The sequence below is a fragment of the Megascapheus bottae genome, chromosome 2 (assembly GCF_031878675.1).
Source record: "Megascapheus bottae isolate mThoBot1 chromosome 2, mThoBot2.hap1, whole genome shotgun sequence".
NCBI classification, from domain to species: Eukaryota; Metazoa; Chordata; class Mammalia; order Rodentia; family Geomyidae; genus Megascapheus; species Megascapheus bottae.
This window is the reverse complement of record NC_143510.1, coordinates 76,573,944-76,591,688: the sequence shown is the minus strand read 5'-3', so window position 1 is coordinate 76,591,688 and position 17,745 is coordinate 76,573,944. Positions and strand designations below refer to the sequence as shown.

The 17,745-nt window shown below is 41.3% G+C and overlaps 1 protein-coding gene across 2 annotated transcripts in view; it reads left to right on the top strand.

Moving 5' to 3' along the window:
* Positions 1 to 17,745, top strand: part of LOC150067344 (uncharacterized) — a 250,923-nt gene that overhangs the window by 13,367 nt on the left and 219,811 nt on the right. The window contains exons 5-6 of one of the 2 annotated variants that reach the window (XM_090328383.1): positions 4,261 to 4,363; positions 5,029 to 5,064. In XM_090328383.1, the coding sequence (XP_090184509.1) occupies positions 4,261 to 4,363; positions 5,029 to 5,064 (139 nt within the window). The remainder of the gene's footprint in view (positions 1 to 4,260; positions 4,364 to 5,028; positions 5,065 to 17,745) is intronic. The other variant, XM_090328384.1, reaches the window with a different exon arrangement.

Below are 17,745 nucleotides of genomic sequence, written 5' to 3'. Positions count from 1 at the left end.
TAAAGTGGAATGCAAAGCTTTTAAGCAAATATTTTGATGAAATAAGTTTTTTTAAAGGGGGGAGATATTAGGAATTGAACTAAGATTGTTCATATACTAGGCATATGCTTGTACCTCTAATCTTTAGAGAGCTTTTTGTATTTTGTTTTTGTTTTTATTTATTTTTGTGTCTGGTACCAGGTTTTAATTCAGGGCCTCACACTTGCTCAGCTTGTTTGCCCTGTTTTTTACTGGTTATTTTGGAGGGGAATCTAGTGAACTTTTCTGTTTTCTTTTTTTTTTTGGCCCGTCCTGGGCTTGAGCTCAGGGCCGGAGCACTGTCCTTGGATTTTCTCAAGGCTAGAATTCTACCACCTGAGCCTCAGCACCACTTCCGGCTTTTTTCTATGTATGTGGTATCGAGGAATTGAACCCAGGTCTTCGTGCATGCTAGGCAAGCACTCTGCCACTAGGCCAAACTCTAGTGAAGTTTTCTGTCCAGGTTGGACTGTAACAACATTCTTCCAAATCTTTTTTTGTTGGTCATGGATCTTGAACTTTGGAACTGGGCACTGTTCCTGAGCTTTTCAACTCAAGGCAACTCTACCACTTTGAGCCACAGCACCCTTTCTGGTTTTCTAGTGGTTAATTGGAGTTTCGGGGACTTTGCTGCACGGGCTGGCTTTGAACTGCAGATCCTCAGATCTCAGCCTCCTAGTAGCTAAGATTACAGACATGAGCCACAGTGCCTGGCCTTCTTCCAAATATTGACCTTCTGAATTACAGGTGTGTGACACTGGTGCCCAACTAAAATCTGATTTTTAAACCTAATAATAAGTGTAAACAAATTCTGTTTCAATATTTATCCATGATACCACTCAAAGGAAAAAAATAAATTTTCTTCTCATTACTTGTTTAACTAGTTCCTATTGGTAGAGTTTTTGTTTCCTTTTATTTCTTCCTTTCTCTACTCTTCTTCCTTTCTTTTTACTGCAAGAGAATTCTGTGTTTGAGGCCAGACTGGAATATGTGGTCTGACTATCTCAAAAACAGACAAAAGATGAATTTGATCAAAGTACATTATAGGCATGCCATAAATACCAATATGAAGCCCTTATTAATAATGAACACAAATAAAATAAAAATCATTTTAGTATGTCTTTATATATGAGGCTTGGTTTTATCAATTATGTCCTTAAAAGTGGAATTTCTGTGTCACATAAATGGATCATTAAGGGATATTACCAAATAACACCCAGAAAAACTACAAATTTCTTCCTTCCTTCCTTCCTTCCTTCCTTCCTTCCTTCCTTCCTTCCTTCCTTCCTTCCTTCCTTCCTTTGTTAGTTGTGGGGCTTGAACTCAGGGCCTGGGCACTGTTTCTGAGCTCTCTTGCCGAAGGGCTAGTGTGCTACCACTTTAAGCCACAGCTCTACTTTCAGTTTTTGAGTGGTTAATTGGAGTTTGAGTATCATGGGGACTTTTCTGCCAAGTCCTGCCTTAAACCACAGTCTCCTATCTCAGCCTCCTGAGTAGCTAGGATTACAGGTGTGAGCCACAAGTGCCTGTCAAGTTTAATTCTTTTATTTTTATGACTGTCCTGGGGCTTGAACTCAGGGCCAGAGCATTGTCCTTGGGCTTTCTCAAGGCTAGCACTCTACCACTTCAGCCACAGTACCACTTCCAGCTTTTTCTGTATATGTGGTACCAAGGAATTGAAGCCAGGTCTTGGTACATGCTAGGCAAGCACTTTATCACTAGGCCAAACTCCTGCCCCAAGCATAATTGTTAATATTGCCAAAATATCACATAAGCTTGTTTTCTCCACCTGATGACCAGTATTGATAAATACAGAAGAATTTTTGATCTTAGTTAACTTCACATTTCAAACATGGTATTTAGTTTATTTTGTATTTCTTATAGTGGTATTGAAGCTGAATACTTTTTCTTCTGAAGAAAGTTTCACTTCATAATTTTACAATGGAAACAAATGGTCTTGTCTTAAAAAAATAAACTTTCCAAATAATCAATAAACTGGTCATGGAAACAAGTGATTCTATTTAAGATATGAGGATAAAAATAATTTAATGCAGAAAGCTACAAGCTAAACTTTCTGTCACTGTTATTTTTACCCCATGTCCTTATTCTATTATCTTGATGTTTGAATAGTTTTTGCTTTTTAGGTAATGCTGTTATTTTTATTTATATTTATTTTTTTGCCAGTCCTGGGCTTGAGCTCAGGGCCTGAGCACTGTCCTTGAACTTTCTCAAGGCTAGAGCTCTACCATTTGAGCCTCAGCACCACTTCCAGCTTTTTTTTTCTATGTATGTGGTACTGAGGAATCGAACCTGGGTCTTTGTGCATGCTAGGCAAGCACTCTACCACTAGGCCAAACTCCTGGCCCTAATGCTGTTATTTTATATTATTTTAGAAAATCTTTGGTTCTGCTTGAAGGAAAAACATAAATTTATTTTTTGAAAGTTATTTAGGCTCATTTTATTTTATTTTTTGCTCATCCTGGGCTTCAACAGGCCTATGCTCTGTCCCTGAGTCTCTTTGCGCTCAAAGCTAGCACTCTACCACTTGAGCCATAGCACCAAGGCAACTAATGGAAAGCACCCTTATCTCCACACTTAAAGGAAAGAGTTGTACCAAGCAAACATGGGCAATTTCTCCAATCTGCTATCCTTTTGCATGCTTTCTTTCTAATATTCTCTCTCTCTCTCTCTCTCTCTCTCTCTCTCTCTCTCTCTCTCTCTCTCTCTCTCTCTCTCTCTCTCTCCCTCCCTCCCTCCCTCCCTCCCTCTCTCCCTCCCACCCTCTCCCTCCATTTCCATTTCCCTTTCCCTCCTCCCCCTTTCTGTCCATGTATATGATCTCTAGCACCAGCACCTAGTCTAAACACATTGAATTAACTCAAAGTATTCCTTTTCCTTTCTCTTTTTACTCCAATACTGTTGGGAGCCAGAGTGGAATCAAACTGTACCTTGACTTGCATCAGACGATGGCTTTATTGTCTTATTGTTTTCTGGCCCTATTCTATGTAAATGACCTGAGAATTACCATATGAATGTAACACCTGGAGGTTCCCTGGGTCTGGAGGAGGGAAGAAGCGGGAGTGAAAAATAAACGCGGCAGTCTTTACCTGGACTGCGGATATCCCGGACCTGGTGTGTCTGTCTCTCTTCTATTTCTTCCTAGTCCTTGCCCCCGATTTCAGGAACCCCAATCTGCGAACCCTGGTTTGCTGCCGGTTGGCCCCGGCACAATACTAAAGGGAATTCTTTGCCTCTAGATTTCCCTGACTTCTCAGTTGGACTTTTTCCCATCTCCATAGGATTCTCAGTTTTGCTTCCTCAAGTACAAACCTTGAACTTAGACTGATTTCATTACTATAGCAAAATACCTGATATAATCAGCCCGTAATGAAAGTTGATTTCCATTCACATATTTGGAGGATCCATAATCAAGGACAATGCCCAGGCCCTGAGTTCAAGCACCAGGACTGTCAATAAATAAATAAATAACAAAAAATAAAATAGGGCTTAGGAATGTGGCTCAGTTGTAAAGTGATTGCCTAGCATTCATGAAACCTTGGGTTCAACTCCTCAGTACCACATAAACAGAAAAGATTGAGAGTTCAACAATGTCAACCTGGGGTATATAGCAAAGCCCCATTTTGCCATTTTTTAGGCACGTGATTGTATAAGACATACTAAATTTTGCTAGTATTTTCCAGTATACGTATGTATATACACTGGTATATTACTAATATTCATAATACATTAGACATATACTAATATTATATATAACACATGCATTATATATATTCCTAAAATATAAATTGAGGCAATCTTTTTTGACATTATTCTACTGATCATGTGTTATCCACATATTTAATTTTCTTAAGCCAAATTTTAATTGTACATGAGTTATATTTTACATGTAAAAGTAGATTACTATTCTTTTTGTATGTTTTTGTTGGTACTAGGGCTTGAAGGCAGAGCCTGGATGGAGCTCCCTCTTGGCTTCTTTGCTTGGTTTTCTTCCTCACAGCTGGTGGTCTTCCTGAGCCACAACTCCAACCCAGCATTCTTTGCTAGTTAATTGGAAATTAATTGGTTAATTGGAATCTCACAGACTTTCCATCCCAGCTAGCTTCAAACCCTGGTCCTTCACATCTCAGCTTCCTGAATAGCTATATGCCTCCAGAGTCTGGTGAGATTACTGTTGAAAAGATCAAAAGAACCTGATGATGCATGCATACTTTTAATCCCCAGCACTTGTGAAGCTGAGGCAGAGGCAGCATGAAGCCAGTCAGGCCTACATAGAAAGACTGTCTTCTCCCCGCCTGCCAAATTTAATATTTAGAAGATTAATTTGGTAAATATATTTAATGTTTTTTCTTTGATTTTTTTTTCAGATTAAAAAAGATTAAGGGACTGGGGGTTTAGCCTAGTGGTAGAGTGCTTGCCTAGCATGCATGAAGACTGGGTTTGATTTCTTGGTACTGCATACACAGGAAAAAGCTGGATGTGGTGTTGTGGCTCAAGTGGCAGAGCTAGCCTTGGGAGAGGGGGTGCGGAAAAGCCCAAGGACAGTATTTAGGCCCTGAGTTCCTGTCCCAGGACTGGGGAGAAAAAAAAAAATCTTAAGTAGTTGTACAAAAAGATTTCAATTCTACAAGTCAGATTATGACTTGTCACCCTTTCCATCCCTCCACTCAAGTTACATAGTTCTGTTTTCACAGACTGCACATTGAATATAATGACTTCATTTGCTCTCTCCATTGATGTATCCTTCCTTATTACACCTGACCCCCCCCCCCCCCCGCCTCCCAACATGTTTCTGCTTTCTGGTGTTCATTTTGTTAATGTTTTGTATTTTTAAGAAGTTTATTTGTTTATGTTATAGTATGTGTTGTTTTTCTAAAGCAGCATATTGGTAGTTACATTAAAGGAATAAGGCATCATATTTTTTAAATTTTCTTTTTGCTTTGGAAGATCACAATAGGCTAATTGAAATCTTTATTTTTTATTGCTTTACAGTGCTGGGAATCAATCTCAGGGTCTTCTCCATGCTAGGTAAGTACTCAGTCTATGAGCTATATACCTCTGAAACATGTAAACACTGCATTGCTTTCTTCAACACTGTCAAAGTTAAAGTTTTTGTTTTGACAGACATCTTAAGAGCAAGAATATTATTTCAGTTTGCATTTAGGAAGAGAGATTTTTTTTTTTAAAAAATAAAAGAGCTAAAGACTGGGTTCTGGATTCAATGAGGTGAGGCTCAAGGCTTAAGATCAGAACCAGTGCCGAAAGAACAGTAAATGTGATTAGAGGCAATTGCAGTGTCAAGGTCTTTTTGTTTCAGGGAGTAAGTTTACAGTGATTGAGAAAAACCCCATGTCCCATTTTCATTGTTTGCTCCACTGTTTGCTGACTCTGCAATTGAATTTCACACAAAACAGAGGGTGAAAACTAGTTTCAGGTGTGCTGTTTATTGTGCTTCTTATAGATTCTTTCATTTAGTTAGAGCCTAATTTCTGTTCTCCAGTGAACGTATCTTAGTGACTCTTTTAAATGAGATTCAATGAAGGAGAATGTCATTCCTTTTAAAACCAATCTCTGATTTGATTAGAGGCTATATATTTTTTTTAACAGCAGAAATTGGCTTGCAGGGGCTGGGAATTTGGCCTAGTGGTATAGTGTTTGCCTAGCATCCACAAAGACCTGGGTTCAATTCCTCAGTACCACATACATAGAAAAAAGCTGAAAGTGGTGCCGTGGTTCAAGTGGTAGAGCTCTAGCCTTGAGAAAGCTCAAAGCTACATTCTCCACCCCATTTTTCCTCCCATGCCTCATCTGTTACCAGATGGACTCCACTAGGCTTTATCACCTTTATCATCACACCCCTGTATCCCCTGAAGATTTTAGCTCCAGATTCCTCTTGCCCAACTAGCCTCTACCATCCTCCATTATTTTATCCTTGTAGACTTTTGACCTTTTTTTTTTTTTTTTTTGCCAGTCCATCTTCTGTTCAAGGTTAGAGCCATGATACACAGTGCTACTTCTGGCCTTTTCTGAGTCTCACAGACTTTCCTGCCTGGACTGGCTTTGGACTGCGATCTTCCTGAGTAGCTAGAATTACAGGCATGAGCTACTGAGCTCCATTTGACTTTTCCTTTTTGTCCTGTGGCACTCATAATGGTCTTGCCTATGATTAGACTTGTTCTACTGTTGAGCAACTTTCCCAGCCCACCCCACCCCCCATAATGCAATCATTCTTAATTGTTGCAATGGTCCATCATCTCGATTTTAAGTGATACCTATCACTGTTCCTATGACTATTTTAAGGGATTTGTTGAGTTGTACCAGTTGGATTCCCTCAGTTAATCAGTTCTGCTCCACTCTTTCTATTCAGGGGCTGTTGTGTGGGTTAGCCAGTATCAGACATTGGTGACAGGATGTTGGGGAAGAGCAGCAAGAGTAGCTGAACAGTGACAGGATGAAGGAGAGAAAGCCAGGAGGAAGAGAGAAGGGCTGGAGAAAGATAGAGCAGTTCCTTCTGAAGGACCAGGTGGCAGCTCTATACAACAGAGGTGAGACTGCCTGAGGAGCAGTAAATAGATGACACACCAAAAACCTGCAGGCTCAGTAAGAGAGGAGTTAGAGATTCTCAAGGTAACCCAGGCATCCAGGGAGAAGAAAATGTTCTAGAGCACACAGTAGGGGCTGGGTAAATTTTTGTTGAAAAAAAATATGGATGAATTCTGATTCCAGACCTTTAGGTCTTTATTGTTGTTCTAGATGAAGAAATGCAAGACTGGCACATTTTTTGGCAGATGTGGGGTAGGAGGGGCAGGTCACCACTGTGCTTGCTTTTGTGAACATTAGAAGTGGCTCTGAATCTGGGCAGATGGGTCAGAAGAGGACTTTGTTTTTTTCAGCTGCTTTGTAACATTAATATGTGAGTTGAATTTCAGAATTCTGTTCTTTGTGTTGAGGATGGGATGGAAGATAGGTAAGATATAAAGTGGTGAGGACCTGGATAGAAAGTTGTAGCACATGCCTGTAATTCAAGTGGCTGCAGCAGGATTGTGTGTTTCAGGCTACATTGGATACAGTTAATGAGATTATGATCTCAAAAAAAAAAAATCCCAACCAACCAACAAAAAACCAGAAAAGCAAAAAACACAGGGCTAGGGGCCTGTGGTGAAGCACTTGTGTGGGATTAAGCTCAAACCAGATAGATCCATAGAGAACTTCTTTTAGCTTTTCTGCTGAGATCTTCCTTTTCCACTTGACAGTTGAAGCCAGTTTAAAATGAAGAGCTGGGGCTGGGGCTGGAACTCAGTACAGAAGGCTTCCTACTACATGTGAAGCCCTGAGTGGGCTCAAAAAAAAAAAAAAGAAGAGTTGAATGAATGCAGATGTGAGTTAGGGATATTCTCTCTCTCTCTCTCTCTCTCTCTCTCTCTCTCTCTCTCTCTCTCTCTCTCTCTCTCTCTCTCTCTCTCTCTGTTGAGGAAGAGGAAGAAAGGAAAAGGAAATGGACTTATTGCTTATTATGGGACTCTCCTTTACTTGCTGGACTAGACCTCTTGATAGACACCTCATGCCAGCCTGGACCTTTGGCACAGGTTAATTACTACTAAGGTTCTTACTGCCTGGACTGCAGAGGGGTGGCATGGGCGGGAGCATTAGGAGGTGTGTGGAGGCCCACATTGGCCTCTGTTGTAATACACTAGGTAGAAACTTGCTGAAAGTAGCCCTTGTTTTATCTTTTGAACTTTTGTCCTAGAACTAGAACTTAGGGCCCAAGCTCTGTCCCTGAGCTTTTGTGCTCAAGGTTGGCATTCTACCACTTGAACTACAGCTTTACTTCTGTTTTTTTCTGTTATTATTTGGAGATGAGAGTCCCATGGACTTTCCATCCCTGGCTGGCTTTGAACAACACTCCTTAGGTCTCAGGCTACTCTGTAGCTAAGATTATAGGCATGAGCCACCAGCATTTGGCTGTCTTTTCATTAAAAAAAATCTTTCTTTAGAACTAGGTCTACCATGACACTAAAGAAGTGCTAAGTCAAGGTTTATAGAGTTGAAGGTAGATGAATTGCCACCCACCAGCCTTCCCAGCCAAGTCCATTTTTGCAGCGTGTCAGCAGAAGGCCATCTTTATGATTTGTCCTTTCCGTCAGCCCTTCCTAAGGACATAGTCCAATTATGGAGTTGTCTGGTCAAGCTATAGTAATCAGATCACAAAGAAGATCTGGAATTTTTTTCCCCTAGTTACTGGGAATGAACAGTTTCTCCTATTGTCTCTCATTTATTCATTTATCTTTGGTACTTATGTTCAGATACAAGCCTGTCATTCTTTTTATTTTTTACTCCCTCCCTCTCTCCCTCCCTCCCTTTCTCCTTTCCTCCTTCTTTACTCTTTTCACTCCTTCTCTCCTTCCATCTTCCTTCCCTTCCATCCTGTGGTACTAAGGTTTGAATTCAGGGCCCCCAGCTTGCTACTTAGGTGCTCTACACTGAGTTTCTTTACTTATAAACCTTTTTGGCACTATTAGTACCAGGACTTGAACTCAGGACCACTTACTTGCTTGCTAGGCAAGAATTGTGCCGCTTGAGACACATCTCTGGCTTTTTTTTTTTCCCTGTAGGTAAGCTCTCACTTTTTACTTGGACTGGCCTAGGACTTTGATCTTCCTACTTGTATGTCCTACATAGCTGAAATCCTAGGCACATTCCACTAACCACCACACTCAGTTTGTTGGTTAATAATTGTTTCTGTTTTTTCCTGTCAGGGGGCTTGAACTGGGGGCCTGCGTGCTGTCCCTAAACTCTTTTACTCAAGTCTAGCTAGTGTTGTACCACTGAGAGTCACAGGGCCACTTCCAGTTTTCTGTGGGTTAATTGGAGGTATATGGACTTTCCTGCCCAGGCTTCCTTTGAACTGTGATCCTTAGATCTCAGCCTCCCAAGTAGCTAGGATTGCAGATGTGAGTCATAGGGTACCTGGCCCCATTCAGATTTTTTGATGAATCCCTTTCATATATTGTGATAGATACATAAACTTGTCTCTGGCAGTGGTACCTACCTACCTGTGAGACTGGGATGGGTGGAGGGATGGGAGACAGAATACCACCATGGCTTCCCGTTCCAAATGGCTAGTGATTACCTTCATTAGATCCCCAAACTTCTCTCTCCAGAGCATCTGATTCCCTCAATGAATTCCAATCTTCTACTGTTATCTCATATGCTTTGCTCACTTTCCTGAATGGAATTTGGTAACTCAGAGACGACTGCTTAATTGTCCTAGGAGTTTAAATGCTTCTTTTTAGAATGTTTAGCTACTTTCCTTTCTTTAGAGAAAAAAAAATTGGGAAGTATATAGCACAGAGAGAAGGAATCTGGACTACAAAATGTTAAAGCTTTCTGCTAAATCCTCCCCAGTTCTTTTATTTTGGTCTACTCATTCCTCGAACTCTTGCCATACTGCCTACCAGCAAGGGTGCCCAGCCATCTGCAAGCAGCTGGGGAAAGTGGAAGCAGCAGCTGGGATGGAGAATCAGATTTTGAGGAAATGAAGCATTTTCAGTGGGATGTCCGTGGCTTGCGTGATCTAGTCAGGAAATTTCATGCAGTTTGACATTTCCCTTCAGGGTTGCCTAGGAAGCTAAGGAAAGCACAGGCTCTGAATGGCGGTTGAGATGGTAATAAATGAGCCGGTCCTGGGCCCAACCATCTGCTTTAAGTAAATTAAGAGCAGAGGCCATATGGGATTTATCTAAAATAGCTATTTCTGTTTCCTGCCTCTCTTCTCACTTTTATCCCTCTTTAGTTGGTTCTTTAAATTGGCTTAAGTTCAAATGGAGATACCTAGCCAAAGATACCCTGGGTTTTCTGTGCTACTTGCCCATCCCTCAATTTAGGCAGCAAACCTCTGAGTCTCATGGGGCTGGGAGTATGGCCTAGTGTAGAGTGCTTGCTTAGTTTTCAGGAAGCCCTGTGTTTGATTCCTTGGTACCACATACACAGAAAAAAGCTGAAAGTGGTGCTGTGGCTCAAGTGGCAGAGTGCTTGCTAGCTTTGAGAAAGCTTAAGGACAGTGTCTAGGCCCTAAGTTCAAGGCCCAGGACTGGCAAAAAACAAAAACAACAAAACATATAAACCGTCTGAGTCTCCAGCAACCCATGCAGGAGTTCTTTTTTGTTTGGTGAGTAGTGGAACTTGAACTCTGAGCCTGGGCTCTGTCCCTGAGCACTTCAGCTCAAAGCTAGTATGCTCTACCACTTGAGCCACAGTACCACTTCCCATTTTCTGGTGAGTCATCTGTGATAAGAGTATCACAGATTTTGGCTCAAGGGTGGGATGTTGCAGCTCAAGGAGAGCACCCAGGCCAAACTCAAGCCCCATGATCCACAGAGAGAGGGGGGGGAAGGGACAGGGGGGAGAGGGAGGGAGGAAGGGGGAAGGGGAGAGGGAGGGGGGAAGGGGAGAGGGAGGGGGGAGGGGGAGGGAAGGAGGGGAGAGAGAGGGAGAGAGAGGGAGAGAGAGAGAGAAAGAAAAGTGGGGCCAGGCTGGGAGTTTGGCTTAGAGGTAGAGTGCTTGCCTAGCATGCACAAAGACCCAGGTTCAATTCCTCAGTACCACATACATAGAAAAAAGCCAAAAGTGGTGCTAAGGCTCAAGTGGTAGAGTTCTAGCCTTGAGAAAGCCCAAAGACAGTGCTCAGGCCCTGAGTACAAGCCCAGGACTGGCAAAAAAAAAAAAAAAAAAAAGTAAAAAAGAAGAGTCTTCATAGACTTTCATGCCCAGGCTGGCTTTGAACCTAGATCCTCAGATCTTAGCCTCCTGAGTAGCTAGGATTACAGGCGTGAGCCACAGGTTCTTCTTTAATTCTGAGTGAATTAAGCATTTTGTTTTGAGAACTGTTGGATTTGAGGCTAATGCCTTGATTTTGAGCCAATGATTTTTATTTTTATTTTTTTAGCTCCTCTTCATTTCACCATCCTCCACCTTTGCCATACATCCTCATTTGTCCCCCCCAGTGGTTTGTCCTCATCTCAACCACAGCTGATCTCAGGCACAGCTGATCAGTGTTATCAGTGTTCCATTTGTGTTAATTACCACTAATATGTTATGCTTTTTTTTTGCCCAGCAAACTAATCTTCATAAATAGTTTTTGTGTTTTTTTTAATTTTAAATCTTGCTATTCTTTTGCTCAGAAATTTGCACTGCTTAGGAATGAGCCAAACACTTCTTTCTGCCTTGAATTCTTCTATCAAGTTCTGGCCTGCCTCTAAACCTCATCCACTTCTTACTGCTCTACCCACATTGGAGACAGTCTGTTAACTTCATTTCCTCAGGAACATACCTATTTCATCCTGTCTCATTTACTTTAGAATAAAATTTATACCCTGCTCTAAAGGTATGGCTTTACTGTCTGATGTTTCTAGCTCAAATGGAAGCTCCTGGAAAGCAGTCTCGTACTTTTATGTAGTTCTTTACTTCAGGCTGGTTAAATATTGGGTGCTGGTTAAATATTGGGTGACAGAAGGAAGGAAAGAAGGAAAGAAAAAAAGGGAGGGATAACTTTGTCATGGTTATGTTTCTAGTGGGATTAGTAAATAAGCCTTTTTTTAAGTGAGGTGGTAATATGCTATGAAAAAATGTTAATGGTGGCGCATGCCTGTGATGCTAGCTACTCATCAGGCTGAGATGAAGATCAAGGTTTGAAGCCAGCCCAGGCAGATACATCTGAACAACTCCATCTCTAATTCATCAGTAAAGACTGGAAGTAGAAATGTCGCTCAAGTAATAGAGAGCCAGCCTTGAGCAAAATAGCCAAGTGAGAGCTGCAAAGGTAAATAGAATGTCATAGAAAAGTTTCCCAGGAAATGACATTTGAGCAAAGACGTCATAGCAGTGAACCTGAATTCTGTAAGAAGGGAATTTAATCATTATAAAACAAAGCTGTGGTTAAAGCTCATGGGACAGTACTTGCCTGGTACATACAAAGTCCTAGGCTGAACCTCAATACTCAGCAAAATAAAGAAAAACAATGCAAAGCCAAACAAAACACAGCAGCTGCCAGGCAGAATAGCTTAAGCCTCTAACTCTACTTGGGAGATGGAAATCAGGGGATTGTGGTTCAAAGCCAGCCCTGGTATAAAAGTTCACAGGCGTCCATATCAACCAATGGCTGCAGCATGGGCCTATCATCTCCAGCAATCCAGCAACATGAGACAGCACAAGTAGGAAGATCAAAGTCCAGGCTGGCCTGGGCATAAAGTCAGATCCTACTTCAAAAATAAGTAATCAAGCTGTGTGCTGGTAACTCACTTCTGTAACTTTAGCTATTTAGGAAGCTGAGATCCAGAGGATCATGATATGAGGCCAGCCTAGGCAGGAAAATTCTTGAAACCATATCTCCAAAATAACCAGCTAAAAGCAGGGCTGGAGATAGGGCTCAAGTAATAGAATCCCAGCCAAACAAGTGATCAAAAGAAGTACCAAGGCCATGTGGTCAGTCCCTAACATGCCTAAAATGCCATAAAAAAAGAAAAGGGAAGGGAGAGATTGAGGAAAGAGATTTGAGAAGAAGGAAGGAGGGGAGTGAGAGGTGAGTTTGATAGGATAGGCATGTATGTACGGAGATGTAATTAAATCCCTTTGTACAACTAATAGATATGGTAATACAAATCTTTCTTCAAGTCTATTCTTGGGTGGAGAATAGCTCAGTAGTAGAACACTTGCCACGTATGTGTGATACCCTGGATTTGAAAACTCAGACCAAGCATCTGGTGGTTTATACCTGTAATCTTAGCTGAGATCTGAGATTCACAGTTAGAAGTCAAGCCTGAGCAGGAAAATCCATGAGACTCATGTCAATTAACTACCAAAAAAAAAAAAAAAAAAAAAAGCTGAAGTGGAGCTGTGGCTCAAGTGGTAAAACATGAGCCTTGACTGGCAAAAGCTAAGGACAGTATCTAGGCCTTGAATTTAAGTCTTCAAATTGGCACATGTACACACATACACACACACACTTAAACAAACAAAAGACTGGAAGGAAATGCTCCAAAATATAATAGTGTTCTTTACATGATTTAGTCATTTGTGTCTTATTCTTTGTATATCCTCCAATTTCCATATTTTCTGCAGGGCATATACATATCTTTTAGATTGGAAAAAGTAGTTTTGATTATAAATATGGGTCACAATTAAATCTGGAGGCTCTCCAGTCAATAAATTCCTCTTGTAAGTGGTAAGGTTCAGGGAGCTGAGGACACACTGCATTTTGTGGGAAGCACTACACAGACAGGAAGAGCCCCCTCCTCAGTCCAGCAGAGTTTAATGGTTGCTGTTACTAGAAGACGCCAACAAGAAACCGGCAGAGCAGGTCTATAAGAGTGTGTGGAGCACAGCAGAGGTGAACCTAGGATTAGCACATTGCGGGCAGATGAACTGACAAACACTGAACTTGAGCCCCTTCCTGTACAGTCTTCTTAGGTTCTCAGTCACTGCAGGACAGGACGCTTGACACTTCAGAGCAGAAACAAAGCCAGGGGTGGAGAGAGGACACTTTTGTGCCATATAAGGTTTCTAAGCAACAATTTACAACGTCCATCAACCTTTAAGAACTAGTCTAAGATGTTCATCTGGTTTCCCCAGTGGCAGAGTTGACATGCTGATGAGGTGGGCAGCATTTGGCTGCTGCCTCACTTTTTACCTCTACTTATCCCACCTACTGTGCACCTCCTATATTGTGTGTAGCAAAACAGCATCTTGATAAACCAGGTGCAGTGTATGCCCATAATCCCTGCCTCTTGGGAGACTGAGGCAGGAGGATGGCAAATTTGACAATAGCCTGAATAGCATAATAACTAAAATAAAGGTTAAGAAGTTTAGATGTCTTCATGTTTTCTAGACTTCTGTGTCTTCAGTCTTCTGCCTAGACTATTCCTCTTTTCAGTCATAGCTTTAAGGGCCCAAACATACTTTTCAAGAATCAGCTCAGGGCCTGGAGTGTGGTCTAGTGGGAGAGTGCTTGCCTAGCATGCATGAAGCCCTGGGTTCGATTCCTTGGCATCACACACACAGAAAAAGATGGAAGTATTGCTGTGGCTCATGAGTAGAGTGTTAGCCTTGAGAAAGCCCAAGGACAGTGCCCAGGCCCTGAGTTTAAGCACCAGAACTAGCAAAAAAAAAAAAAAAAAAAAAAAAAGAAAAGAAAAGAAAAGTGTCAGCCCAAATTTTAACTTTTTGTGGGGCTGTTTTGTTGTTGTTTTTGCTAACCCCATACCAGCAATTAAGCACAGAACATGAGAAAGTCATGATTTCTGAACTCCCTGAGATCAAAGATTCTTTTTTTTATTGTAATTAATAAAAGGGTTATACGATGTTTGCCAGATAGAAGGTGCATTAATTCACATACATTGGAGATCAAAGATTCTTTTACTCATCTTCCCAGAGTCTATCACTATGTCTGACATACAGTGAAGGCTAAGTGTATCTGAACCAATGAATTTTCATTGAAAGATACAGGAATTTAGAATTTTTTAAAAAAAATGCCAGTCCTGGGATTTGAACTCAGGACCTTGGTTGGCACTGTCCCTGAGCTTTTATGCTCAAGGCTGGTCCTCTATCACTTGAGTCACTTCCACAATAGTGGAAACTCCACTTTCATTGTTTTGCTGGTTAACTATAGGTATAACTCTCATGAACCTTCTTGCTCTATCTGGCTTTGAACTGTGATCCTCAGATCTCAGCCCTTTGAATAGCCAGTATTACAGAAATACGCCATCAGTGCCCCACTAAGAATAAATGTTAAATTCTATCTCTTCATCAGTCCATTTGTTTATCTGTGCATGCAGCTATCAAGTAACCTTTATCAAATACCTACAGTGAGCCAGGCAGATATGTGACCTTGTCATAACTATGCTACCAAAAGAAAAGACAGGTATTATAACTTCATTTTTTCCCAGTTGTACTTACTGTGACCTGAAATTCAATTATATATGTTTTTGTCTAGTATCTTCTTCTCTTAGACTAAATTAAGCTCTTGGATGAGAGGGACTTTATCTTATTTGCCACTGTGTCTAGAATAGTGTTCACTACTTTTTAGGTATTTGATTAATATTGGTTGGGTGGAACCTTCTGTGGTGGTCCACACCTGTAGTCTCAGCACTCAGGAAGCAGAGGCAGAGGCATGAATTTATGTGAGTTCAAGGCCAGACTGAGCTACTGAGATGAGGGAAGACCTCATCTCAAAAAACATAAGCCAGGCGAGGTGGCTCACACCTGTAATCCTAGCTACTCAGGAGGCTGAGGTCTGAAGATCACGATTCAAAGCCAGCCCTGGCATTAAAGTCCCAGAGATTTTTTTTTACATTTGAAAAAAATAATAGCTTTTTAAAAATTGTAATTAATAGAAGTGTTAGAGTTATATTTGCCAGATAGAAGGTTCAATGATCCGGTTCAATTCCTTGGTACCACATACATAGAAAAAGTGCCAGACCCAAAGGAACATAGGCTCAGTGGTGTCCCTCATTTGTAATAATTAGTATAAACCTTGTACTCTCCTAGCAGAGGATTACAATTGCTCAAAACCTAGATACATAAGGCCATATAGGATAAGGCCATAAATGAAAGGATGCCCAGGATATGGAAACAAGAGCCATATATGTGTGATCATTTTTCTTAATGTACTATGTTATTTCTCATCTCTTTTGTTGTCCCTTGGTTATTCTCATATTGTTACAGTATCTTACTTTGTTATCTGGTATGTTATATATATGATTATTTGTTTATTTGAAATAGGAAAGGGAAGGGGGGAAACCAAGTCCCAGAGATTCTTATGTCCAATTAAGATTCTTATCTTGAGGGGCTGGGGAGTTTGGCCTAGTGGTAGAGTGCTTGGGTTCAATTCCTTGGTACCACATACATAGAAAAAAGCCGGAAGTGGTGCTGAGGCTCAAGTGGTAGAGCTCTAGCCTTGAGAAAGTCCAAGGACAAGGCTCATGCCCTGAGCTCAAGCCCAGGACTGGCAAAAAAAAAAAAAAAAAGATTCTTATCTCGAATTAACCTCTAGAAAATTGGAAGTGGTGCTGTGGCTCCAGAGGTAGGGTGGTAGCCTTGAGCTAAAGAGCTCAGGGACAGTACCTAGACCCAGAGTTCAAGACATGACACGCCCCCCACAAATATATATATATATGCATATATATATAATATATTAAACAAATGAATAAAATATGCTCGTTTTGGTTAACTGAAAGAACTAGAACTATATGGTCTCATTTAAAAGAAGTAAGGATGGAGGCTGGGAGGTTAGCCTAGTGGTAAAGTGCTTGCCAAGCATGCATGAAAACCCAGGTTTGATTCCTAGGTACCACATACAGAGAAAAACTGGAAGTGGTGCTGTGACTCAAGTGGTAGAGCACTAGCCTTGAGAAAAGTCCAAGGACAGTGCTCAGGCCCTGAGATCAAGCCCAGGACTGGCAAAAAAAAAAAAAAAAAAGTAAGAATGAATAGGGTAAATTTGATCAAAGTGTGTCATGTACATGTTGTAACTATCAGAAGAAACCCCTTTGTTCCCTCAGCATTCAGATGAGTGCCATTAAGAGTTAACTCAGGGCCCAGAGGCATTGTTGTAGACTGGACTTCAAATAGATATCTGGCAAGCCAAAGACATGTGTGACCTGGCCTTTGTACTACGCTGGGATGTTAAAGTCTTACTTTTGGCTAAATTTTGATAATATATCTGACAATGTAAATTTGTAAGTTAAAAAGCTATTATTTTCAGGGCCAGGAGTTTGGTCTAGTGGTAGGGTGCTTGCCTAGCATGCACGAAGACCTGGGTTCGATTCCTCGGTACTACATACATAGAAAAAAGCCGGAAGTGATGCTGAGGCTCAAGTGGTAGAGCTCTGGCCTTGAGAAAGTCCAAGGACAGTGCTCAGACCCTGAGCTCAAAGCCCAGGACTGGCAAAAAAAAAATCTGTCATTTTCAGCTGGCCACAGTAGCTCACATCTGTAATCCTAGCTACTCAGGAAGCTGAGATCTGAGGATTATGATTCCAAGCCAGCCTGGGGCAGGGAAGTCCAAGAGGCTTTTATCTCCAATCAAGCATTAGGAAATTGGAACTGGTGCTCCAAGTGTTAGAGCACTAGCCTTGAGCAGAAAAAGCTCAGGAACAGCACCCAGGCCCTGAATTCAAGCCCCACAGCAATAGCAGCAGCAACAACAACAAAAGCTACCCTTGTCCCAAAGCAACTTTGAGGCCATTAGGGGTGAGTGCCAATGTCCCCTCAGGACATTTGTGAGGTTCCTTTCTCCCTTAGTTAGGCCTCTTGTGTATGCAGATATGTTCTGTGTTCCCTGTTTCTGCTGCAGTCAGCATGACTACATAGAGCCCATTATACCATTTATATATCTAGACTGGTATTAAACCAGGATGCACAAATAGACAGGTCATAATTTTTAAAATAGTAAATACAAAATTCACAAGTTTTAAAAAGCTGTCTTCCTCCCATATGGTACTGGGCATCAAACCCAAGGCCTCACCTGTGGTAGCTAAGTACTCTACCACTGTCACACCCTCAGCCCTAATGGTGCTCCTCCCTAGACCTGTTACATTAAACATTTATCAAAACTACTCACATGCTTTAATGCTTGGTGTGGTGGCTCACTCTTGTAATTCCAACATTTGGAAGGGTGAGACAGAAGATTTCTCAGTTTGACATTGGGCCATATAA